This window comes from Mesoplodon mirus, assembly GCF_964341445.2.
Source record: "Mesoplodon mirus genome assembly, chromosome: 14".
Classification (NCBI taxonomy): domain Eukaryota; kingdom Metazoa; phylum Chordata; class Mammalia; order Artiodactyla; family Ziphiidae; genus Mesoplodon; species Mesoplodon mirus.
In genome coordinates, this window is record NC_138990.1 from 46,487,191 (window position 1) to 46,514,658 (window position 27,468).

The window sequence follows — 27,468 nt, forward strand, 5'->3', positions numbered from 1 at the left end:
ACTCATAACCATTGAGTAAACACTTTCTAATTTATTTGTGTTTAAGTTTGGATTAAAATGGGATGAATTTTTGCATCAGATTAAAAAAAACAATGGCTTTATTGAGATATAATTCACATACCATGCAATTCACTCTTCGAAATGTACAATTTAGTGGTTTTTAATACATTCACGAAGTTGTGCAACCATCAACACAAATTCCAGAACATTTTCATCTCCACAAAAAGAAACTTTGGGCTTGTTAGCAGTAACTCCCCACTCCCCCCTTTCCAGGCCCCTGGCAACCATTAATCTACTTTATGTTGCTATGGGTTTACATATTCTGGACATTTCATAGAAGTGGAATTACACAATAATCATACAATATGTGGCCTTTTGTGTCCAGCTGTTTTCACTTAGCATAAAGTTTTCAAGGTTTATCCACATTGTAACATATATCAGTACTTCTTTTTTTTTTTTTTTTTTTTTTTTTTTTGCGGTACGCGGGCCTCTCACTGTTGTGGCCTCTCCAGTTGTGGAGCACAGGCTCCGGATGCGCAGGCTCAGCGGCCACGGCTCACGGGCCTAGCCGCTCCGTGGCATGTGGGATCTTCCCGGACCGGGGCACAAACCCGTGTCCCCTGCATCGGCAGGTGGACTCTCAACCACTGCGCCACCAGGGAAGCCCCTTCTTTTTTTGTTAACAGTTGAATAATATTCTATTATATGTATATACCACATTTTATTTATCCATTTATCAGTTGATGAACACTGAGTTGTTTCTTTTTGGCTATCGTGAATAATGCTGCTACAAACATTCATGTGCAAGTCTTTGTGTGGACATACGTTTCCATTTTTCTTGGATATATACCTAGGAATGGAATTGGTAGGTCCTGAAGTAACTCTATGTTTAGCATTCTGAGGATTGCCAAATTATTTTCCAAAGTGATGGCACTGTTTTGTATTCTCACCAACACTGTATGAGGGTTCCAGTTTCTCCACAGCCTCACCAACACTTGTCATTATTTGTCTTTTTGATTGTAGCAATCATAGTGGGTCTGAAGTGGTATCTTATTGTGGTTTTGATTTTCATTTCCTTAATGACAAATGATGTTGAGCATCTTTTCATACGTTTATTGACCATTTCTGTATGTTCTTTGGAGAAATGTCTATTCAAATCCTTTGCTCGTTTTTAAATTGGGTTGTTTGCCTTTTATTGTTGAAGTAAAAGGGTTCTTTATATTCTGGGTACGAGTCCTTTATCAGATATGTGATTTGCCAAATCCTAAATCCAAATTTTTTCCCATTCTGTGGGTGCTCTTTTCACTTTCTAGATATTGTTCTTTGAAGGACAGAAGTTTTAACTTTTTATGAAGTCCAGTTTACCTACTTTTGTTGCTTGTACTTTTGATTTATCATCTAAGAAAACATTGCCTAGTTATGAACATTTACTCGTATGTTTTCTTTGAAGATTTTTATAGTTTCTGCTCATACACTTAGGTCTTAGATCCATTTTGAGTTAATTTTTGTATATGGTATGAGTTGGGACTCAAGTTCATTCTTTTGCATGTGGCTATCCAGTTGTACCAACACCATTTGTTGAAAAGACTCTGTCTTAGTCTGTTCAGGCTGCTATAACAGATTACCATACACTGGGTGGCTTAAACAACAGATGTTTATTTCTCACAGTTCTGAAGGCTGGGAAGTCTGAGATGAAGGTGCTGGCAGAGTCAGTGGTGAGGGTCTTCTTCCTGGTTCATAAACAGTCTGTCTTTTTGTTACAACCTCACATGGCAGAAGCGGGAGGGGCCTTCTCTTGGGTCTCTTTTATAAGGGCACTAATCCCATTCATGAGGGCACTGCCCTTATGACTTAATCACCCACAAAGGCCCACCTACAAGTACTGTCATACTGGGGATTAGGTTTCAACGTATGAATTTTAAAGGGGCACAAACATTCAGTCTATAACAGACTCTTTTATTTAAAAATTTTTTTTAAATTGTGTACAATATATATATAACAAACATCTCAGTAGTATAAAGTACATTCACATTGTTGTGCAATCTCCATAAGTCTTTTCATCTTACAAAACTGAAACTCTATACCCTTTAAACAACGACTTCCCATTCTCCTATTCTCCCAGCTCCCGCTAACCACCATTCTCCTTTTTGCCTCTATGAATTTGACTACTCTGGGTACCTCATATAAGTGAACTTGTACGGTATTTGTGTTTTTTATGATGGGCTTATTTCACTTTCCATAACGTCCTCAAGGTTCATCCATATTATACCATGTGTCAAAATGTCTTTGTGTGTGTGTGTGCGTGTGTGTGTGTGTGTGTGTGTGGACCATTTTTAAAGTCTTTATTGAATTTGTTACAATATTGCTTCTGTTTTATGTTTTGGTTTTTTGGCCGCAAGGCATGTGGGATCTTAGCTCCCCAACCAGGAATTGAACCCGCACCCCCTGCACTGGAAGGCGAAGTCTTAACCACTGGTCTGCCAGGGAAGTCCCAGAATGTCCTTTTTTAAAGCTGATCAATATTCCGTTGTATTTGTACACTGCATTTTGTTTATCCATTCATCTGTCAATGGACACTTGTGTTGTTTTCATTAGTCTATCGTGAATAATGCTGCTGTGAACCTGAGTATAAAAATATTTGTTTGAGACACTAACAGTGATTTCACTTCTTTTGAATATATACCCAGAGTGGAATTGCTGGATCATATGGTAATTGTATTTTTAAATTTTTGAGGTACTGCCGTATTGTTTTTCATAGCAGCTGCATCATTTTACATTCCCACCAGTGGTGCACAGGGGTTCCAGTTTCTCCACAACCTCGCCAACACTTGTTATATTCTCTCTCTCTTGTTTCTTTAATAGTCATCCTTATGGGTGTCAAATGATGAAAAACTCTTTTTGCCCCACTGAATTGTCTTGGCACCCTTGGCAAAAATCAGTTGACTATAAATATGAAAGTTTATTTCCAGAGTCTGAATTCTGTTCCATTGATCTGTATGTCTGTCCTTATGTTGTTACCACACTGTCTTGATTACTGTGGCTTTGTAATAAATTTCGAAATTGGGACGTGTGAGTCTTTCAACTTTGCTCTTTTTCAGGATTACTTTTTGGCCATGGTGGATCCCTTGCATTTCCATATGACTTTTAGGATTGGTTTGTCAATTTCTGCAAAAAAAAAAAAAAAAAAAAAAGCCAGCAGGATTGCATGAAATCTGTAGATTAATTTATGTAGTATTGCCATCTTAACAATATTAAGTCTCCTGATCCATGAACATGAGTTGTTCATCTCCCATATATGTAGGCTTTCTTTAAAGTCTTTCAACAATGTTTTGTAGTTTTTAGAGTACAAGTCTTAACACTTCTTTCGTTAAGTTTATTCCTAAGTATTTCATTCTTTTTGATGTTGTAAATGGAATTATATTCTTAACTTTATGTTTGGATTGTTTGTTAGTAGTGTATAGAAAAGCAGTTGATTTTATACATCTATCTTGTATCTTGCAACCTTGTGAAACTTGTTTATTAGTTCTCATAGTTTTGTGTGTGTGTGTGTGAATTCTTTAGGGTTTTCTATATGCAAGATCATGTCATCTGTGGATAGAGATAAGTTTAGTTTTTCTTTCCAATCTAGATGCCATTCACTTCTTTTTCTTGCCTAATTGCCCTGGCTAGAACCTCCAGTACAATGTTGAATAGAATTGGCAAGAGTAGATATCCTTGGATCAGATTTCTAATGTTTAGTGGTTTGGAAATATGTATTACTGACAGTGCTCCTTTGAGAACTTGAAAATCCAGCTTTGTGTCCTCCTGTAGTAACAAAAGTAATAAAATTTCTTCGATTGGAATTTAGCGTGCTATTTATTTTTTGAACATCAAGGCACAATAGATTCTAGCTTGGCTTTTTCCAAAACTTTAATGCCTCTGTTCTATTAACTTATGGATATAGTTGAGTAAGAATGAGTAATCAGTACATTTATATTGTCTTTGCCTCTTAGTCTTGGCTTGGGGTAATGCTTTATAGTTAGAACACTTGAAGGAGGTTTATAATTTGTAATAGATATAGTTAAAAACCAGGGATAAAGATTGTGGTAGGGTGAAGGAGAGATAGTGATTGTACTACTTTTGATGATTTAATTCCACAGCCAACTTCTGAAGAGTATATTTTCTTGTTTAGATTTATTCCCTACAGAAAGTGGTGGAAGTAACTCTTCCATACTTTATTCTTTTTTAAAAAAAATAAATTTATTTATTTATTTTTGGCTGCGTTGGGTGTTCGTTGCTGCGCACAGGTTTTCTCTATTTGTGGTGAGCAGGGGCTACTCTTCATTGCGGTGCGCGGGCTTCTCATTGCGGTGGCTTCTCTCGTTATGGAGCATGGGCTGTAGGCTCACAGGCTTCAGTAGTTGTGACACGCAGGCTCAGTAGTTGTGGCTCGCGGGCTCTAGAACGCAGGCTCAGTAGTTGTGGCACACAGGCTTAGTTGCTCTGCGGCATGTGGGATCTTCCTGGACCAGAACTTGAACCTGTGTCCCCTGCATTGGCAAGCAGATTCTTAACCACTGCACCACCAGGGAAGCCCTATTCTTTACCAATTCAGAGAACAGAATTTCTTTCATATGTTGAGCATTTCTTGAATATACTCTGTATCTATTGTACTTTGCCCTATCGGAGAAGACATGAAATAAGTATAAGAGCATATTTATTCTCTGAATGCTTACAAGATATTTAGGAAGATCAAGTATATGTACTTACTTTGTACTGCTGTGTATTTGTGCTGCAGTGTATATGTTCTGTCCCCCTCACTAAATGTAAGCTCCTTGAGGATAACCATCTTTGTATTGACATGGTATGTATCATAGTGCCTCACATGTACCATGTGTTTATTATGAATTTTTAAAATTAATGGAGCTATGAAACCAATATAAGACTACAGTTAAATACTCACTGAATGATGTAACCAATCAGTATTGTTGAATTTCAGAAGTAACGATGATCAGTGTGTACTGGATTTATTAGGGAAGGCTTCATGCAAGAGAAGGTAATTAAGAGGGCTCATACAGGATGAGTAAGAACTGAGCAAGGGGAAAGAGCATTTCAACTAGGTGTCATAGTTTGGAGGTCAGCGAGTGGATCATGTTGATTGGAATAGAATACTGGTATTGGCTTGTAGATAGAGAAAAGGGTGGACAAATAAGGCCTTAAATGCCAGTTTGAGAAGTTTGCTCTTACTCCATTTGACATTAGAGAACCATTGAAGGTTTTTGAGCTAGGATGTTTTGGGGCAAAGCAGTACTTTAAGATTTACTTCATGATAGTATGTATTATGGACTGGATGTATTGGGAGACCATTTAAGAGGGTATGGTAATAATTCTTCTAGTCTGTTGAGTCCTTAAAAACAGAGTTTTTTGTTTGATCTTTCATGCCCAGCATAGTGCCTAGAGGAGAGTTCAAATTTTTGTTCTTTGGATGCATAACTGTACGGACTAAGTCATCTGGGCCTGGGTTGAGCTGTTAGCAGTAGGAAATATGCACATGAGAAACATTTTGGGGAAAAAACTGAGATGACTTGTTTTCTAAGAGTATAAAGGGTGTGGGTCAGTTCAAAGATGACATTAAAGTTTCAGCATGGATGATTAAAGAGTAGCAGGGCCATCCCTAGAAATGGGGAAGTCAGTTAGGGGAAGAAAGGAGTGAGAAAAGGGATAGTCATGAGCATGTTTTTAGACTTGTTGACTTTGAAGTTGAAATACATAGTACACAGGGTTAGAAAGGCTCAAATGAAAACTGAATTCTGAATGTTTGAATTTAGATGTCACTATGAAGATATTATTGTTTGAGCAGTAAAAATGACTGGACTGATACAACACTATGTGTGTGCGTGGGTACAGAGGTTGTGTGCATGTATACAAGTATACACACTCTTATACACTACAACCCAGTGTGTGTGTTAGATCGTGGGTATACTAATCTGCTCGTTGGTGTTAGTGGAATGATGAGGGCTGATTCTTGGGGTGAGCAGAGGGGGAAAAACGGAAGCTAAAGAAGGAGAAAGGAGAGGAACAGAGAGGTAGAAGAACTTATAGTACAAATTTGCCAAGGAGCTTTTGTAGTTTATCTTAGGCTTCAATATAATACTTTCAATGGTAATAACACTATTACTAACAATATTAGTACTCCTGTATGACTTGTTGAGCGCTTACCATATGCCAGACACCTAGCTAGACATGCTGTCTCCTTTTACCCTCACAACAAATCTGTGATGTCAGTACTATTGTATCCCCTTTTTACTGATGAGGAAACTGAACTGGAAAGAAGTTAAAACTTGCCCAAGATGACTTGAACTAATAAATAATTAGGAGATCCTGTGGTTTTAAATCGGACGTTTTGGACTCCAAGCCAAATGTTCTTTCCATTATACCAAAGGTTCGTGTGTTTAATTTCTTCAAGGCAAGGACTTTATCTTTAGAAAATCAGTCCTTGATAAAGGCTTATTAATTAGCAGGCAGTGATTGGACAGTAATGTTTCCTATTAACAAAATCTGCATGTACTTTGGATGTCGTTGCTTCTACTTTTCTACATGGGTATTTATATTTATAGTGTATTAGGAGGTAACACTTTCTGACTGCATGCTGTGGATGTTAATTTAAAAGAAGATATCAGTTCTTTTGTTTCTGAAGGTGCTTTTCAGTATTTTTGTTAAACTAATATAAACTTCTTTTAGAAGTTTTTCTGATGCACTCCTCAGATCATTCATACATTTGCAAGGAAATAAGAAGGGCCTGACATTTTCTTTTATTTCAGGGGATATCATTTTCAATGCCCAGTACCCAGAGCTGCCTCCCGACTTTATCTTTGGAGAAGATGCTGAGTTCCTGCCAGACCCCTCTGCTCTGCATGTGAGTACTGCAGGCCTGTTTGGATGATCTCTGTTTGCTGAAAGGAGAATAAAGTTAGCTTTTGACAATTCTTTAACAGATACATTTGCTGAACATATGGATTTTTTCCACCCCTTTTTTCTCTGTCCTGTGAAATAAGTGTAACTCGTTATGTGCCAAAATAGTATAATAAGAGATTTTTTTTCATTGCAGTTTTATTTTCAGACTATTTTGAATTAATGAAAACCTCTAGCATATTGGTTAAAATATATTTACTTCAGCTGAAGGAGACATGTTGAAAACATTTTCTTTGTTTTAACTTAATATTTCATGCCTGCAATCAGTTTTCTAATGTTTACTAACACTTCATCACGGGGCTTGTTAGGGGAGTGTTTCTTGGCTCTTCAGGAGGCCTTTTTTTGTATAGAAGTGAAAGTGGCAAATTTGGACTTACATCTGCATTTTCTCAGTATTATTATCAGAAGGGTAAAGACCAGATTAAGTGTTCTTTATTAAGCAAGACCAAAAACTTTGTAGTTGAAGTAAAATGTTTCTGGATTTAAAGCAGAGAAAAGGGTGGTAGTACTTGTCAGAGCACATGTGGTTTGTATAAAAAGTGTTTTTTTCATGGCTAGTGGAGAAAAGCATGTGCCATTTTGTTTAAAAGGTCTGACCAGACAAAATGTCTCTCTCTTTCCCTTCTTAAGTTTGATTTTGCTATGATGCCTATACCATAAGAGGTTCTATTATTGTTCAAAAACTATATTTCTTAGTTTTGTTTTTTGGAAATTTTTTTTTCTCTCATTGAAGTTTTGTCATTAAAAGTTTGAGGACTTGCTTTGAAATCTTGTCCCCCTCCCTTTTTTAAAAGGGAAGTATTAAACAGGAAGTACTAACCCAAACCTAAAGAATTATCTTAAATTTTGGAACACAGCTGTAAAAATACAGTTGGCAAGAGTAGGATGGGTTTGTTGCAAAATATCTAATAATTACACATAAACTGTTACTTTAGTTGATTTTTTAAAAAAATTGTAGTTTAAGTATGGTCCCTTTAGATGCTTTGTGTTACAAAGTCACCCCATATTGAAGCTGAAGGCCTTACCTGGAGAAAATAAGGCAGACGTACCCCTACAGATCTGTCCTGTATTAAATCCGCCCAGTGGAAGGTAGCATATGCTAAATGTCAAAGATATATTACAGGCGAAGAGCTCCAGAAGTTTAAAAAAGCTTGTCAGAAAAGGCTTTGTTGTGGAGGTGAAACTTATAATAATACTTGAAGAATGGAACAAAAGTGAGGAGTGTGGCAGAGAGTATTTTGAGTAAGGGGAATGACATAAACAAATGATATGTATAATATATTGTAGAAGAAGGTACTTGACAGGTGTGCTGAAGAGTAAGTTAATATAAGGAAGGGCTAGAAAAGTTTAGAAAGATAACTTGGGATAAGATTGATAAGATTGTGGAATGCACTGAATGCTAGATTAAGAGCCACTGAAGGAAATGATACTTGGAGAATTATCTAACAGCAGTGTGGTCAGTATAATGGATTAAGAGAGATTGAGGACTGTTGTAAAAATCTGTGGGGGGGAAGGGGCTTTGAGCTAGGATGATGCAAGAGGGAACACTATGATGGAAAGGATAAGAAATACATGTTTACAATTTCTCTTTTACGAATTGCCTGTAAAATTTACAAAGCACATCTTCAGTATTGGCAAGGACTGTGAGTATAGACGTTATCTTTCTATCTATCTGTCTATCTATCTATTTATTTTGGTGAGAGTATAGACTTTAAAAGCTAGAAAGGACCTTAAGTTTTATCTTATTCCACTTTTCTGTTTTAATATTCAGGAAATCGACCTAGATTTATTTTATTTTATTTTTTAAACATCTTTATTGGAGTATAATTGCTTTACAATGGTGTGTTAGTTTCTGCTGTGTGACAAAGTGAATCAGCTATACGTATACATATATCCCCATATCTCCTCCCTCTTGCGTCTCCCTCCTACCCTCCCTATCCCACCCCTCTAGGTGGACACAAAGCACCGAGGTGATCTCCCTGTGCTATGGGGCTGCTTCCCACTAGCTATCTGTTTTACATTTGGTAATGTATATATGTCCATGCCACTCTCTCACTTCGTCCCAGCTTACCCTTCCCCCTCCCCATGTCCTCAAGTCCATTCTCTACATCTGTGTCTTTATACCTGTCCTGCCCCTAGCTTCTTCAGAACCATTTTTTTTTTAAGATTCCATATATACGTGTTAGCATATGGTATTTGTTTTTCTCTTTCTGACTTACTTCACTCTGTATGACAGTCTCTAGGTCCATCCACCTCATTACAAATAATTCAATTTCGTTTCTTTTTATGGTGGAGTAATATTCCATTGTATATATGTGTCACATCTTCTTTATCCATTCATCTGGGAAATCGACCATATTGTTGTGTTGGAGTTGATATTATAACTTCACTCTTCTGATGTTTAGGTTTTTTTTTAGAAGTGTAACCTTTTAATTATTTATTTATTTATTTAATGTTGTATATTTTATTTTATTTTTATTTATTTATTTATTTGATTGCTCCAGGTCTTAGTTGCGGCAGGTGGGCTCCCCACTTGCAGCTTGTGGGCTTCTTAGTTGTGGCTCACTGACCCCTTAGTTGCTGCACACAGGCTCCCTAGCTGTGGCATGTGAGCTCTTAGTTGCGGCATGCAGGATCTAGTTCCCTGACCGGGGATTGAACCTGGGCCCCCTGCACTGGGAGCGCAGAATCTTAACCACTGTGCAACCAGGGAAGTCCCCTGATGTTTAGTTTTGAGTGAAGTTATCATAAATGTTTTTGAGAAATTAGCTGAAAAAGAACAGCCAAAAAAATAAAGCACTATATCTAAAAGAAAGATTACAAATCTAGGGGATCACCTCTCTTTAGCTATAGTTTATCTAAGGCCTCAGGCAGGTTACCCAGTGCTTCTTTATGGACCTGTCAGCTGGACAAGTCTAGAGAAGCAACCAGGATACACCCTGCACTAGCTGGGTGAGATCTACACAGCTCTGGAGGGTGCCCTGTATCTTTGCAAAAAACGGTTTGAAGTAGCTTAAAGGATACACATAAGGTTAATAAAAATATATGAGGTGCCCTAATCCATCTGATGAAGCCACTTTTTTCTAAACACAGACTCTTCATTCAGGAAGGTGAATTTCATTATGGACTTCGAGATTCTCAGCTGAATGGAAAGTACTAGATAGATACCAGATCTAGAGATAGGTATCTCATAGATATCAGGGAATCATAAAATTACTGTTAGGATCATAATGGTACAGTTGGTCCCACTTCTGGCGATATGCTAGAATAATATAGGAAGCCTGTTAAAAATACAAATTTTTGAACCTCACTGGACATACTGAATTAGATAGATGCTTTAGGGAGCCACAGAGTCATTTAGTTCCCTGGGTGATTTTTATGTGTTAGTCTGTGAACTGCTATTGGGAACCACTAATTGAATCCATCTCTTACAGTAATATCTCCAACAGAAGGCCATTTGCCTTTGCTTGACATTATTTCCAGTGAGGTATCATTTTCCATTTTGGGAATAGCTCTGATTTCTTAAAAATAACTTGTTTATTGAGACATAATTTATATGCCATACAGTTCACCTATTTAAAGTATATAATTCAGTGGGTTTTTAAAAAATATCTTTATTGGAGTATAATTGCTTTACAACGGTGTGTTAGTTTCTGCTTTATAACAAAGTGAATCAGCTATACACATACATATATCCCCGTATCTCCTCCCTCTTGTGTCTCCCTCCCACCCTCCCTATCCCACCCCTCCAGTCGGTCACAAAGCACCGAGCTGATCTCCCTGTGCTATGGGGCTGCTTCCCACTAGCTATCTATTTTACATTTGGTAGTGTATATAAGTCCATGCCACTCTCTCACTTCGTCCCAGCTTACCATTCCCCCTCCCCATGTCCTCAAGTCCATTCTCTATGTCTGTTTCTTTATTCCTGTCCTGCCCCTGGGTTCTTCAGAACCATTTTTTTTTTCTAGATTCCATATATATGTGTTAGCATACGGTATTTGTTCTTCTCTTTCTGACTTACTTCACTCTGTATGACAGACTCTAGGTCCATCCACCTCACTACAATCAACTCAAGTTCGTTTCTTTTTATGGCTGAGTAACATTCCATTGTATATATGTGCCACATCTTCTTTATCCATTCATCTGTTGATGAACACTTAGGTTGCTTCCATGTCCTGGCTATTGTAAATAGAGCTGCAATGGGCATTGTGGTACATGACTCTTTTTGAATTATGGTTTTCTCAGGGTATAGGCCCAGTAGTGGGATTGCTGGGTCATATGGTAGTTCTATTTTTAGTTTTTTTTTTTTTTTTTTTTTTTGCGGTATGCGGGCCTCTCACTGCTGTGGCCTTCCCCGTCGCGGAGCACAGGCTCCGGACGCGCAGGCCCAGCGGCCATGGCTCACGGGCCCAGCCGCTCCGCGGCATATGGGATCCTCCCGGATCGGGGCATGAACCCGTGTCCCCTGCATCGGCAGGCGGACTCTCAACCACTGTGCCACCAGGGAGGCCCTATTTTTAGTTTTTTAAGTGACCTCCGTACTGTTCTCCATAGTGGCTGTATCAATTTCCATTCCCACCAACAGTGCAAGAAGGTTCCCTTTTCTCCACACCCTCTCCAGCATTTATTGTGTGTAGATTTTTTGATGATGGCCATTCTGACTGGTGTGAGGTGATACCTCATTGTAGTTTTGATTTACATTTCTCTAAGGATTAGTGATGTTGAGCATCTTTTCATGTGTTTGTTGGCAATCTGTATATCTTTTTTGGAGAAATGTCTATTTAGGTCTTCTGCCCATTTTTGGATTGGGTTGTTTGTTTTTTTGATATTGAGCTGCATGAGCTGCTTGTATATTTTGGAGATTAATCCTTTGTCAGTTTCTTCATTTGCAAATATTTTCTCCCATTCTGAGGGTTGTCTTTTCTCCTTGTTTATGGTTTCCTTTGCTGTGCAAAAGCTTTTAAGTTTCATTAGGTCCCATTTGTTTATTTTTGTTTTTATTTCCATTTCTGTAGGAGATGTGTCAAAAATGATTTTGCTGTGATTTATGTCATAGAGTGTTTTGCCTGTTTTCCTCTAGGAGTTTTATAGTGTCTGGCCTTACATTTAGGTCTTTAATCCATTTTGAGTTTATTTTTGTGTATGGTGTTAGGGAGTGTTCTGATTTCATTCTTTTAGATGTAGCTGTCCAGTTTTCCCAGCACCACTTATTGAAGAGGCTGTCCTTTCTCCACTGTACATTCCTGCCTCCTTTATCGAATATAAGGTGACCATATGTGTATGGGTTTATCTCTGGGCTTTCTATCCTGTTCCATTGATCTATATTTCTGTTTTTGTGCCAGTACCATACTGTTTTGATTAATTTCAGTGGTTTTTAGTTGTGCAACTGTCACCACAGTTAAATGTAGAACATTGTCATCACCTCTAAAAGAAATTCCAAACCCATTAGCAGTCACTTCCCTATCCTCCCCACCCCCACCTGTGTTCACTCTCAGCAATAACTAATGTATATTTCTGTCTGTGGATTTGCCTATTCTGGATATTTCATATAAATGGAATCATATAATATATGGTACTTTGTGACTGACTTCTTTCACTTAGCATACTGTTTTCAGTGTAACATGTATCACTACATCATTTTTTATTGCCAAGTAATATTCTATTGTATACATGTACCACATTTTATTTGTACTTTTGTCAGTTGATGAACATTTGGGCTGTTTACACATTTTGGCTATTACAAATACTGCTGTTGTGTGGACATATTTTTAGTCCTTTTGGATATATAGGAGTGGAATTACAGGGTCAAATGGTAACACCATGTTTAACTTTTTGAGGAACTCCCTGACTGTTTTCTAAAGTGTCTGTACCATTTTACATCCCCATCAGTGGTGTATAAGTGTTACAGTTTCTTCACATTCTCACTAACACTTATTGTTATCTATCTTTATGATTAGACCCATCCTAGTGGGTGTAAAGTGGTTATCTCACTGTGGTTTTTGGTTTGCATTTCCCTGATGGCTAATGATGTTTTTCATCTTTTTCTGTGTTAATTGGCCATTTATTTATCTTCTTTGTAAAAATGTCTATTCAAATCCTTTGCCCATTTTTAAATTGGGTTATTTGTCTTTTTAGTAATTTTATTTATTTATTTTTGCTGTGTTGGGTCTTCGTTTCTGTGCGAGGGCTTTCGCTAGTTGTGGCAAGCGGGGGCCACTCTTCATCGTGGTGCGCGGGCCTCTCACTATCGCGGCCTCTCTTGTTTCAGAGCACAGGCTCCAGACGTGCAGGCTCAGTAGTTGTGGCTCACGGGCCTAGTTCCTCTGCGGCATGTGGGATCCTCCCAGACCAGGGCTCGAACCCATGTCCCCTGCATTAGCAGGCAGATTCTCAACCACTGAGCCACCAGGGGAGCCCCTATTTGTCTTTTTATTATTGAGGTGTAAGTCTTCTTTACATATTCTGGGTACAAGTTCTTTATCAAGATATATGACTTACAAAACTTTCTCCCATTCTGTGGATTATTTTTTCACTTTGTAGATAGTATTGTTTGAAGAGCAAAAATTTTTAATTTTTAGGAAGTCCAACTTGTCTTTTTTCTTTTGTTGTTTGTGCTTCTGGTTTCATATCTAAGAAACCGTTGCCTAGTCCAAGTTTAATAATTTTTGCTCTTACTGTGAGGTAGGGGCCTTGTTGTATTGTTTTAGAAGTGGAGATCCAGATGCCCCAAGCACAGTTTATTGGAAAGACTATTTTTTCCTTATTGAATTGTTTTGGCATTCTTGGCATTCTGAAACTCAGTTGATTATAAATGTGTGGGTTTGTTTCTGAACTCTCAGTTTGTACACCCGTACCACACTGTCTTGCTTTCTGTAACTTTGTAATAAGTTTTGAAATTGGGAAGTATGAGTTTTTGAATTTTGTTCTTCTTTTCCAAGATTGCTTTGACTAGTGGGTTGCTCTCATTTCCATATTAATTTTAGGATCAGCTTGTCAATTTCTGCAAGGAATCCAGCTGGGATTTTGGAAGAGATTGCATTTAATCTGTATAGCCAGCTAGAGATTATTTCCATTTTAACAACATTGTCTTCTAATCCAGGAACATGAAATGCCTTAACATTTTTAAGTCTTTTGTTAATATCTTTTAATAATTTTTGTAATTTTCAGAGTACAGGTTTTACACTTGTTTTGTTAAATTTATTCCTATGAACTTTATTCTTTTTGTAAATAAACTTGTTTTTAATTTCATTTTCAGTTTCACATTGATACTATACAGAAACAATTGATTTTTGTATGTTGATCTTGTATGCAGCAACCTTACAGCTCTAACTTTTAACATAAAGTTTTTCTTTCTATTGAGCAGAAATCTCTTTACAGACTTATGTTCTTCATCTTTTTCTACTTTTTTGATGTAAATCAGCTTGTTGTGCAAGCTGGGTGATTACATATTTTGATATTGAGATGTGGTCATAAAATACCAATGTTGCTTTTCCTTTGATCTCTTAAACTCAACTTAAAGCATTTCATAAGATAGAAATGGAAGCAGCATTGCAATTAGCTTACAGTATGTCTGGGAGCTTCTCTTAAGATCAACATTCATAAATTGTAGTAGATTTCTTAAAAATTTGCCTCATTGCTCTACATTATATATGCTAATAATTTATTCACCAAACCATGTAAGGTAGTATTAATTGAAAGTTATGACCTAAGGCCTAAGCAATGGAGATAAAGCCTGAACTCTATGCCATATGAACCAGCAATCCCATTCCTGGGCACATATCCAGACAAAACTATAATTTGAAAAGATACATGTACCTCTATGTTCATAGCAGCACTATTTACAATAACCAAGACATGGAAACAACCTAAATATCAGTCAACAGATGAATGGATAAAGAAGATGTGGAATATATATATAGGAATATTGCTCAGGCATTAAAAAGAATGAAATAATGTCATTTGCAGCAACATGGATGGACCTAGAGATTATCATACTAAGTAAAGTCAGTCAGAAAGAGAAAGACAAATACAGTATGATATCACTTACATGTGGAGTCTAAACTATGACACAAATGAACATATCTATGAAACAGAAACAGACTCATAGACATAGAGAACAGACTTGTGGTTGCCAGGGAGAGTATGGGGGGAAGGGAAGAATTAGGAATTTGGGATTAGCAGATGCAAACTATTATATATAGGATGGAAAAACAACAACATCCTACTGTATAACACAAAGAACTGTACTCAATATCCTGTGATAAATCATAATGAAAAAGAATATTGAAAAGAATATATTATATATGTATAACTGAGTCACTTCACTATACAGCAGAAATTAACACAACTTGTAAATCACTGTACTTCAGTTAAAAAAAAAAAGCCTGAACTATACTCTAGATGTGTTCTCTGGTTAGCAGGGTTAGCACATTACTTTATTTAATAGACAATATGAGGAAATCATGTGAATACAACATAGTACATGGCAGAGGGAGCAGTTAATTTGGTTTGGGGCTGGTGGTGGAAAGTTTTTAATACAACAATAACATGATAATCATCCAGTTAATCTGTGCTTAGAAGTATTTTTCAGGGACACTTAAGAAGAGTTGATTCTTGGTTGGAGAGGTTATTTGTAGAGCTTTTTGCTGTTTGCACTTTTGCTTTGAGCCTCAAGTCCGAAGCATATGCTGATGAAAGAGCTGTCCCTGCCACATAAGTTAATTTGTCACTGGCTTTGCTTCCCTCTGTTCTGTCTTATGTGTTTGCCATACTGTTTCATCTGTCATATTGTAACTACGAGGCTGACTTATTGATGCCCTCATTTACTAATGAAAAAGCATAAAAATCAACAAAAGACAAATTGAGGAAAATCCTATCTTATTGATTACACACTGTGTGTCCAACACTGTGTTATATGGAATTTGACCTCAAGGAGGCTAAATTTTAGGGAGACATAGATACATGAAAACAAATGGCCATAGGTGGTATATACTTCAGTGCTGGAATACTTGATACCAAGAAGTGCTGTGGGATAATTACATAGTGTTTTCACATATATTATATAATATGAGAAGAGAGGATGATCACTAAATTAAGACAGAGGCTCCATTAAAATGAAAAAGGGAAAATTATCATGGGTTGGAACTGCAGGATTAAAATCATCAGAAAGAAGTTGGAACTTGTGCTGAACTGTAAGTGATGGGTCTGTTCTAGCAGTTATAATTGCTTCTCCTTCCATTCTATTCCGTGCTCACTCTTTTCCAGCCATACAGGCCTCCTTGCTATTCCTCCAAAAGTCTGAGGACCTCCTTAGAAACTTTTTATTTGCTATTTACCAGTTTCATTCCCTTCTGCCTGGAACTTTCTTCTCCCAGTTATCTGAATGGCTTGCTCTCCTCCTATCTTCAAATGTCATTACATAAGAGAGGCCTGCCCTGACATCACTATACAAAATAGTAGTAACGCTCTCCCCATTACTTTCTCATCATTATCCTGCTTTATTTTCTTCACTGCACCTTATCACCATTTGATAAATTTGGGGCTGCTTATTTATTAGGTATCTGTTTCTGCTAAGGTGACCAACTGCCCTGTTTGTCCCGGAGTGAGGGATTTTCTGGGATTTAGTATGTTCACTGCTAAGACGGGACAGTCCCAGGCAAACTGGGATACATGATCACCTTTGTTTATTCACTGGATTGGAAGCTTCTTGAGAGAATGGAATTTGTTTTCTTCACTGCTGTATCCTAGTGTCTAGAAGGGTACCTGGTGCATAGAGGTGTGCAGTGTGTATCTGTTAGATGAACAGTTTGCCTTTAAGGTTCTGCATCCTTAAGGGACTTGTTGGTTTCCAAGACTAGAAAATGTTTTAAATAAAAATTTCAAACTAGAAGAAAGAGATTCAATTTTTGAGAAATTTGTGGGATAAAAATCAGTTAACAGAAACTCTGAAGCTGTGATTTTTCAGCCTCGCTTTTGCAACACCGTGTGGTGTGTTCAGCTGCCTTAGAGGGTATTGTGAAATTCTTTCCCCCCAAAGTAATAGTGATAATTCACTTTAATTTAAAATAAAATTGCATAAAGGAGGAAGGGTGGATCATGTATTTAAATGAGAAGAACATGTTGCAATTATAGCATGGTTAGAAACCACTGAAGATCTGACTTCCTAGTTTGAAGAAGGTGATGACGGTTTTTTGTTTGCGACAAGCACCTTCAGGGTAGGGAACCTAACGCTACTGCAGGTACCACCCACTGGTTGTGTAATTACCTCACTGACTCTGTTCTGCTTGTGGAATGTAAGTGTAGAAAGAGTAGTGTGCTCACACCTTGTTGCTTCTCCTTCCCTGCTCGTCTCTGTGCTACCTGAAGAAAGACATCTTTTGAATGTGTCCATGGAAAACAGTGTCCGTATCCTGTGTACATAAAAGATATTTGAAATATATGTGAAGAACGCACTAAGCTGAGATAGACTGCATGGCCCACTATTCAAAAATGCCATCCAGATGTGTGGTGCCCCTGCTCCTCGACACGTCCATTGCCATGGCCATTAACATATTATAAGATAGAACGCTCTGCATTTTTCAAATATCTGTTTAATGCCTCAATTGAGGCCTGTAAAAGACTCATCCTTCACCCCTCCAGCTGGACATAATGCTCAAGACAAATAAGTGAACAGAATTGCAGCCTCGGGTGATATAAGCAGGAAATAGAGGTATGTGCACAGGGTGCTGGGGGACATGTAGGAGGAGCAGTTTATCAGATCCATGGATAGTAAGTGTCAAGGACTTAGAAACATATTATTTGGTTGTTTATAAATAATACACATTTTATGTAACTTATTGAAGAATAACATGCCTACAGAAGAGTGTACAAATCGTAACTACCTAGCATGGCCAATTTCCAGAAAGTAAAGACATTATGTAATCGGCACCCAGATCAAGAAACAGGACATATCCAGCTTCCGGAAGCCCCACTCATGCCCTCTCCCATCGCTGTGACCACCTTGCCCAAGAGTAAACACTGTGCTGACTTTCTCACCGTTATTAATTTGCCTCTTTCTGATCTTTCCGCAAATGGAATCAGACAGCATGTACTTGTGTGCCTGACTTCTTTCACTCAACATTTATTTGGGAGCTTTACCCGTGTAGAAGTTGTTGTTGTTGCGTGCTCATTGCTCATAGTGTTTCACTGTGTGAGTGTATCACGGTTCATTTATCCATTCTAGTGTTGATCAACGTTTGGATTATTTACATTTTTTTTTGCTGTTGTGAATAGTGCTATTATGAATATTCTGCATGTCTCAGTGGACATATGTGTGCATTTCTGATGGGTGTATCCTGAAGGGCGGGCTCACTGGCTCGCGTTGTGTAGAGGGTTAAGGAGAGGACTGTTAATATACACACATATGCATACACACATAATTTTGATGGTATGTGTTATAAATAAGTCTTTAAAAATACAGTTGTAGAAAAACAGAACATCTTGAAAGTACAAACAGGGTACACTTAAAATGAAACTTGACTGGGCTTCCCTGGTGGCGCAGTGGTTGAGAGTCCGCCTGCCGATGCAGGGGACACGGGTTCATGCCCCGATCCGGGAGGATCCCACATGCCGCGGGGCGGCTGGGCCCATGAGCCATGGCCGCTGAGCCTGCACGTCCGGAGCCTGTGCTCCGCAACGGGAGGGGCCGCAACGGTGAGAGGCCCGCGTACCGCAAAAAAAAAAAAAAAAGAAAGAAACTTGACCATTTTGTCAGTCAGCATTCAGTCAGGAGACAGAAGCCATATCAGTAATTTGAGGAGGGTAGAGGAAGAATACCCCAAAAGGAGCAAACTGGGAAGACCCTTTTCTCATGGCTCCCTGCAACCCCCCAAGGCTGAGACTCTGACCTCCTTGTTGGAGAGGGTGTAGCTACAGCCCCCTGGATGATGGAGACCCTCACATGGGGGTGCTGGTAGGCCAAGGCTGGCAAGGAGAACTGGGCTAGGTGCCAGTTAACGGGCTGGAGGGTGAGCCCTGCTGGGTCTCCTGTGTACCTCTAGCAGCTGCACCATAGATGCAACTCTAAAAAGTGCACTAGAGCCAGGGTAAGAAGTCCCCTTTCTGTCATGCCTTGCACCGTCCCTCCACCACTTTCTGTTGACAAGCTAAACATTGCACCAGCTGACAGAGGAAACATGTTTACAGGGCCCAGTTCCAGTTTCATAAGCAGGACAAAGAAGAGTAGATTTGGGAGATGAGAGGCAATAAGGGAACAACCAGCACAGCTGTGTAACACCAAACTTACCTTCCAGTTTATTTTTTCTGCTGTGTCTAATTTGCTATTAAACCCATCTAATGAGCTCTTAATTTTAGGTAATATATCCTTCAATTCTACAATTCCATTTGGCTCTTTTCTATAAGTTCTTTAGTGAATTTATCTTTTCATCTATAGTTTTCTCCATTTTCTTGTACATACTAACTGTATTTATTTTCAAGTCCTTATGAACCGATTCCAATATCTGGAATATTCTTGGGTCTATTTGTTTTGCCTGCTTTTTTTCTTTATCAATGATATGATTCTGTATTTGGTGTTTCTAGTTGTTTTGAGTGGATGTCAGACATTCCAGTTCAAAAACAATAGAGGCTCCAGGTGATGCTCTTTTCTTCTAGAGAGAAAGTTCCTTGTCCCCTCTCATAGGCAGATACACGTTGACCGATCACCTTAATCCAGACAGGGACTCTGCTGGGTTGAGGCTGGTTTATGGCTTTGGTAAGGGTGGGTCTACCTCTGCTTTACTGCTGTTCCTGAAGTAGAGCTCTTCAGGGTTTTTAACCAAGAGTCTGGAGTGGCCACTGTTCTTAGACCCTTTTAAGTGCTTTGGCCAATAAAATATTTTAAAATAGACACCATGTTATTTATCAAATTATTTGAACACCCGCACAGCATGGATCTTTGCCCTGAGAGATCTCATATTCTAAATATTGTCTTGTTAAGCCTGCTGGTAACTCTGCTCTGCTTTTCAGAAGTGGTTGCTTAATTTTCAGCTTCTTGCCCTTGGGCTGCCCCAGAATTTATCAGATGTCTTGAGGGGAACTGGCTGCATGTTTTTTGAGGTCTCTCAAGACTCTGTTCTGATGTTTTTTTCTGAGTCCAACAGCAACTTTGTGCTGTGCAAAGCCTGGTTTCTCAGCCTCCTTCCTGTGCCCAGAATTTGCAAATGTCCCAGGGATACCTGTCCCTGATGCTCTCTCCTTTCTGAATTCTCAGCCCCTCCAGTTCTCATTGCTTCAGCAGACGTCGAATACCTTCAACTATCTGGCTTTCTGGTTGTTCTTACTGAGACTGCTGGTTTATACAAAGCCACTGCATCCTATCTGGAAGCATAAGTCAGTTATCCTACGTATAGTTTTGCCCCTTACTGACATAGATACACTATTGATACTATGTATAAAATAGATAACTAATGAGAACCTACTGTATAGCACAGGGAGCTCTACTCAGTGCTCTGTGGTGACCTAAATGAGAAGGAAATCCAAAAAAGAGGGGGTATATGTATACCTATAGCTGATTCACTTTGCTGTACAGTATAAACTAACACAATATTATAAAGCAACTATACTCCAATTAAAAAACAAAACAAAACAAACAAAGCAAAAGTACAAAACCTTAGTGGACCATAAATACCACTTCCTATGTTGGCAAGAAAACAGGATTAAGAAAAATCATTATTAATAATAAAAATACTTAATAAAATTTCAATAACATTAATAAAAATTATTAAAATGCCAAAAAACAGTGTACTTCTTCCTTTCTCATGAAAACCTAGATTTTAAGTTCCAATAGATTTTCCTAAGGTGGAAAGAAATAAGGGTAAACGTTATTTAGAGATGGCATCTCTGGTTCTCTTGATCTGAATGCAGCTTGGATTCAAAGGATGCATCAACGTATGATCCAAGTGAATATGAGAAAATTACGAGAAATTTCCATGCAAACTTGGTTTATGTGCTGATGAGTTAAAAACTCTGTATTTCCACCATTATCTATTTTTACTTATTAGCCATGGAAACATTTTATGAGGTAGGAAATATGCTGATATTTTTATTCTTTGTAAAATGTACCTCCTTAGGGGAGACAGTGGAAGGCCCCTGGTCTAGGAGTGATGATTTATGAGTTCATCTATTTTTTCGAAGGTGTTGCTACCATAACCAACTGTCGATTAAGATGAGTATTAATGTATACACATATGCACACACACATATAATTTTGAAGGCATGTGTTACAAACAAGGCTTTTAAAAGCACAGTTGTAGAAAAACAGAACATCTTGTAAGTACAAACAAGGTACATTTAAAATGTTCACTCTTGAAGTAAGTCAGAAAGAGAAAAACAAATACCGTATGCTAACACATATATAGATGGAATATTAAAAAAAATGGTTCTGAAGAACCTAGGGGCAGGACAGGAATAAAGAAACAGACATAGAGAATGGACTTGAGGACACGGGGAGGGGGAAGGGTAAGCTGGGACGAAGTGAGAGAGTGGCATGGACTTATATACACTACCAAATGTAAAATAGATAGCTAGTGGGAAGCAGCCCCATAGCACAGGGAGATCAGCTCGGTGCTTTGTGACCACCTAGAGGGGTGGGATAGGGAGGGTGGGAGGGAGATGCAAGAGGGAGGAGATATGGGGATATATGTATATGTATATGTATAGCTGATTTACTTTGTTACAAAGCAGAAACTAACACACCACTGTCAAGCAATTATACTCCAATAAAGATGTTAAACAAAAATAAATACCAAAAAAAATGTTCACTCTTATAAGACAAATGAAAAAAAGGCAAACCAAGTTATTTTTTGAAATCTAATGGCAAATATAACATTTAGCATATATTGCCAGTTTTGATTTACTCAATTGAATTTGTAAAAACGCTTCTGGGAAAATGAGATACTGAAGTGTGTGTGAAGCATTTCAGTTCAAAAACTGCTTATTCAGAGGAGTTATTTGATGATCAGTTTCGAAGATTTTCATTGTCTTTGGTTGGTCATCTCTGTCATCCTCTCTTTATCACCTTTTTTCCTCTCCAGCACTCTTCTCAAAGAGTTGGATTTTTAAATTATAACAGTGTATTTTTATTGTTAACAACATATAAAATACAGATAAGTACCAAGAAAAAGAAATCCTTAATCCCACAGTTTAGAGATGAGTATTATTAACATTTTAGTGGATTTACTCTCAGTATTTTTCTGTCTTTGTCACACGCGTACATTTCCTTTACAGTTTTCAATATATATTTTTTTACCTTACATATTATTATAAGCATTTTTCCTTTGACATGATGAATTCGTCTGAAGAATCTTTTAAAATTGGCTTCCATTCTTTTGCCCTGTCCCTGATGGTTAGTGCCTCCCCAAGAACATAAAAAGTGTATCTCAAACCAGTCCTTTTTCTTTACTTTCAAGTTTGTTTTTCATCGAAAACAATGAACTTCACTTAAGTGAAATGGAAGTAATTTGTGAATTCTTAATACCTAATAGTTGGTGATTATAATATTACTTAATATTACAGTAACTTGCTTAAAAAAGTATATTAATTCATCATTGTAAGTCTAATTTCTGTGAACAGGGATTCTACCCGCACTTCTCTTAAGAAAATAGAGGTGAAATTAAGGTTTCAGTAAAACAACATCCAAGTTGTTTTTGACTAACGTGTATACAGTATTGAGTAGAGATAAAGAACTCTACCTTTCAAAGGGACTTTTTTTTGGGGGGGGCGGGGCACGCGGGCCTCTCACTGCTGTGGCCTCTCCCACTGCGGAGCACAGGCTCCGGAAGTGCAGGCCCAGCGGCCATGGCTCACGGGCCCAGCCGCTCCGCGGCACATGGGATCCTCCCGGACCGGGGCACAAACCCGCATCCCCTGCATCGGCAGGCGGACTCCCAACCACTGCGCCACCAGGGAAGCCCAAGAGGACTTTGATTTAATTGGAGAAACAGAACTTAAACATAATAGAGAAATATTGTAGCATATTGCTACAATATTGTGTATTGTCATAACACATTATATATACCTCTATAGCACTACTATTTTGTCCAGTAGTTGTTTGTTTATATTTTTGTCTCCTCTGCCATTCCGAGAGCACCTTGCAGGCAGAGGTGCTTAACATCTTTATTGGAGTATAATTGCTTGACAGTGGTGTGTTAGTTTCTGCTTTATAACAAAGTGAATCAGCTATACATACACATATATCTCCGTATCTCCTCCCTCTTGCATCTCCCTCCCACCCTCCCTATCCCACCCCTCTAGGTGGTCACAAAGCACCGAGCTGATCTCCCTGTGCTATGGGGCTGCTTCCCACTAGCTATTTTACAGCTGGTAGTGTATATATGTCCATGACACTCTCTCACTTCCTCCCAGCTTATCCTTCCCCCTCCCCGTGTTCTCAAGTCCATTCTCTTCGTCTGCGTCTTTATTCCTGTCCTACCCCTAGGTTCTTCAGAACCTTTTTTTTTTCTTTAGATGCCATATATATGTGTTAGCATATGGTATTTGTTTTTCTATTTCTGACTTACTTCACTCTGTATGACAGACTCTAGGTCCATACACCTCACTACAAAAAACTCAATTTCGTTTCTTTTTATGGCTGAGTAATATTCCATTGTATATATGTGCCACATCTTCTTTATCCATTCATCTGTCGATGGATACTTAGGTTGCTTCCATGTCCTGGCTATTGTAAATAGAGCTGCAATGAACATTGTGGTACATGACTCTTTTTGAATTATCGTTTTCACAGGATATACGCCCAGTAGTGGGATTACTGGGTCATATGGTAATTTTACTTTTAGTTTTTTTAAGGAACCTCCATACTCTTCTCCATAGCGGCTGTATCAGTTTACATTCCCACCAACAGTGCAAGAGGGTCCCCTTTTCTCCACACCCTTTCCAGCATTTATTGTGTGCAGATTTTTTGATGATGGCCATTCTGACTGGTGTGAGGTGATACCTCATTGTAGTTTTTTTTTTTTTTTTTTTTTTTTTTTTTTTGCGATATGCGGGCCTCTCACTGTTGTGGCCTCCCCCGCTGCGGAGCACAGGCTCCGGACGCGCAGGCTCAGCGGCCATGGCTCACGGGCCCAGCCGCTCCGCGGCATATGGGATCCTCCCAGACCGGGGCACGAACCCGTATCCCCTGCATCGGCAGGCGGACTCTCAACCACTGCGCCACCAGGGAGGCCCCCTCATTGTAGTTTTGATTTACATTTCTCTAATGATTAGTGATGTTGAGCATCTTTTCCTGTGTTTGTTGGCAATCTGTATATCTTTTTTGGAGAAATGTCTATTTAGGTCTTCTTCCCATTTTTGGATTGGGTTGTTTGTTTTTTTGATATTGAGCTGCATGAGCTGCTTGTATATTTTGGAGATTAATCCTTTGTCAGTTGCTTCATTTGCAAATATTTTCTCCCATTCTGAGGGTTGTCTTTTCTCCTTGTTTATGGTTTCCTTTGCTGTGCAAAAGCTTTTAAGTTTCATTAGGTCCCATTTGTTTACTTTTGTTTTTGTTTCCATTTCTGTAGGAGATGTGTCAAAAATGATTTTGCTGTGATTTATGTCATAGAGTGTTTTGCCTATGTTTTCCTCTAAGAGTTTAATAGTGTCTGGCCTTACATTTAGGTCTTTAATCCATTTTGAGTTTTTTTGTGTGTGTGGTCTTAGGGAATGTTCTAATTTCATTCTTTTACATGTAGCTGTCCAGTTTTCCCAGCACCACTTACTGAAGAGGCTGTCTTTTCTCCATTGTATATTCTTTCCTCCTTTATCAAATATAAAGTGACCATATGTGTATGGGTTTATCTCTGGGCTTTCTATCCTGTTCCATTGATCTCTGTTTCTGTTTTTGTGCCAGTACCATACTGTCTTGATTACTATAGCTTTGTAGTACCATCTGAAGTCTGGGAGCCTGATTCCTCCAGCTCCGTTTTTCTTTCTCAAGATTGCTTTGGCTGGGGTCTTTTGTGTTTCCATACAAATTGTAAAATTTTTTGTTCTAGTACTATGAAAAGTGCCATTGATAGTTTGATAGGGATTGCATTGAATCTGTAGATTGCTTTGGGTAGTATAGTCATTTTCACAATGTTGATTCTTCCAATCCAAGAACATGGTATGTCTCTCCATCTGTTTGTATCATGTTTAATTTCTTTCATCAGTGTCTTATAGTTTTCTGCCTACAGGTCTTTTGTCTCCTTGGTAGGTTTATTCCTAGGTATTTTATTCTTTTCATTGCAATGGTAAGTGGGAGTGTTTCCTTAATTTCTCTTTTGGATTTTTCATCATTAGTGTGTAGGAATGCAAGAGATTTCTGTGCATTAATTTTGTATCCTGCTACTTTACCAGATTCATTGATTAGCTCTATTAGTTTTCTGGTAGCATCTTTAGGATTCTCTATGTATAGTATCATGTCATCTGCAAACAGTGACAGCTGTACTTCTTCTTTTCCGATTTGGATTCCTTTTATTTCTGTTTGTTCTCTAATTGCTGTGGCTAAAACTTCCAAAACTATGTTGAATAATGGTGGTGAGAGTGGACAACCTTGTCTTGTTCCTGATCTTAGAGGAAATGGTTTCAGTTTTTTACCATTGAGAACAATGTTGGTTGTGGGTTTGTCATATATGACTATTATGTTGTGGAAAGTTCCCTCTATGCCTACTTTCTGGAGGGTTTTTATCATAAATGGATGTTGAATTTTGTCGAAAGCTCTTTCTGCACCTATTGAGATAATCATATGGTTTTTCTCCTTCAATTTGTTAATATGGTTTATGACATTGATTGATTTGCATATACTGAAGAATCCTTGCATTCCTGGGATAAACCCCACTTAATCGTGGTGTATGATCCTTTTAATGTGCTATTGGATTCTGTTTGCGTGTATTTTGTTGAGGTTTTTTTTTTTTTTTTTTTTTTTTTTTTTGCGGTACGCTGGCCTCTCACTGTTGTGGCCTCTCCCGTTGCAGAGCACAGCCTCCGGACGCGCAGGCTCAGCGGCCATGGCTCATGGGCCCAGCCGCTCCGTGGCATGTGGGATCTTCCCGGACCGGGGCACGAACCCGTGTCCCCTGCATCGGCAGGCGGACTCTCAACCACTGCGCCACCAGGGAAGCCCCTTGTTGAGGATTTTTGCATCTATGTTCATCAGTGATATTGGCCTGTAGTTTTCTTTCTTTGTGACATCTTTGTCTGGTTTTGGTATCAGGGTGATGGTGGCCAGAGACCATATCTTACTCATCTTTAATTTCCCTAATACTTACTTGTGGTATAGGCATTTAGTAAGTACACACTACTAAGGTTTGTTTTGTTTTGTTTTTAAATGAATGAATATGCTAAGTACCACATTAATGGTACAGGAGTTCTGATGAAGTGTTGACTATTGCGCCTTTATGGTCATCTGAGGCTTTATGAGGTAGGAAGAGTTTTAGCTGGGTCTTTAATCAGCGGTAGGATTTAGAAAATGACAGAGGTAATGGCACTGTAGTCAGGAAAACAAAGCTACTGCGAAGTATCACAAACCAAGTATGGCATGCTGGGAGCATTGAGCAAACAGGTTTTCTTTTCTTTTCTTTTTTTTTTTAAATTGAAATACAGTTAATTTACAGTGTTGTGTTAGTTTCAGATGTACATCAAAATCATTCAGTTGTGTGTGTGTATGATATTCAATATAGTTCTCTATGCTCTACAGTAGGTCCTTGTCATTTATCTGCTTTATATTTAGTAGTGTGTGTATGTTAATCCCAAACTCCTAATTTATCTCCCCCACAGCGCTGTCCTTTTTGGTTACCATAAGTTTGTCTGTGAGTCTATTTCTGTTTTGTAAATAAGTTCATTTCTATCACTTTTTTAGCTTCCACATATAAGTGATATCATATATTTTCTTTCTCTGCCTGACTTACTTAGTATGATAATTTCTAGGCACATCCATGTTGCTGCAAATGGCATTATTTTGTTCTTTTTTTATAGCCAAGTAGTATTCCATTGTATGTATTTACCACATCTTCTTTACCCATTTTATCTGTTGATGGACTCTTAGGTTGCTTCCATGTCTTGGCTATTGCAAATAGTGCTCCAATGAATATTGGGGTGCATGTATCTTTTCAAATTAGAGTTTTCTCTGGTTATATGCTCAGGAGTGGGATTGCGGGATTATATGGTAACTCTATTTTTAGTTTTTTAAGAAACCTCCATACTGTTCTCTACCATGGCTGTACCAATTTACATTCCCACCAACAGTGTAGGAGGGTTCCTTTTTCTCCATACCCTCTCCAGCATTTATTATTTGTAGACTTTTTAAATGGTGGCCATTCTGACTGGTGTGAGGTGATACCACATTGTAGTTTTGGTTTGCATTTCTCTAATAATTGATGATATTGAGCATCTTTTCATGTTCCTGTTGGCCATCTGTTTGTCTTCTTTGGAGAAATGTCTATTTAGTTCTTCTAGCCCTTTTTTGATTGGGATGTTGTTGTTGTTTTTTTGATATTAAGC

The 27,468-nt window shown here is 38.3% G+C and overlaps 1 protein-coding gene across 1 annotated transcript in view; it reads left to right on the top strand.

Annotated features, from left to right (window-relative positions):
* BABAM2 (BRISC and BRCA1 A complex member 2) overlaps positions 1-27,468 on the top strand; it is a 438,160-nt gene that overhangs the window by 74,204 nt on the left and 336,488 nt on the right. The window contains exon 4 of the mRNA XM_082643284.1: positions 6,801-6,895. Within this exon, the coding sequence (XP_082499410.1) occupies positions 6,801-6,895 (95 nt within the window). The remainder of the gene's footprint in view (positions 1-6,800; positions 6,896-27,468) is intronic.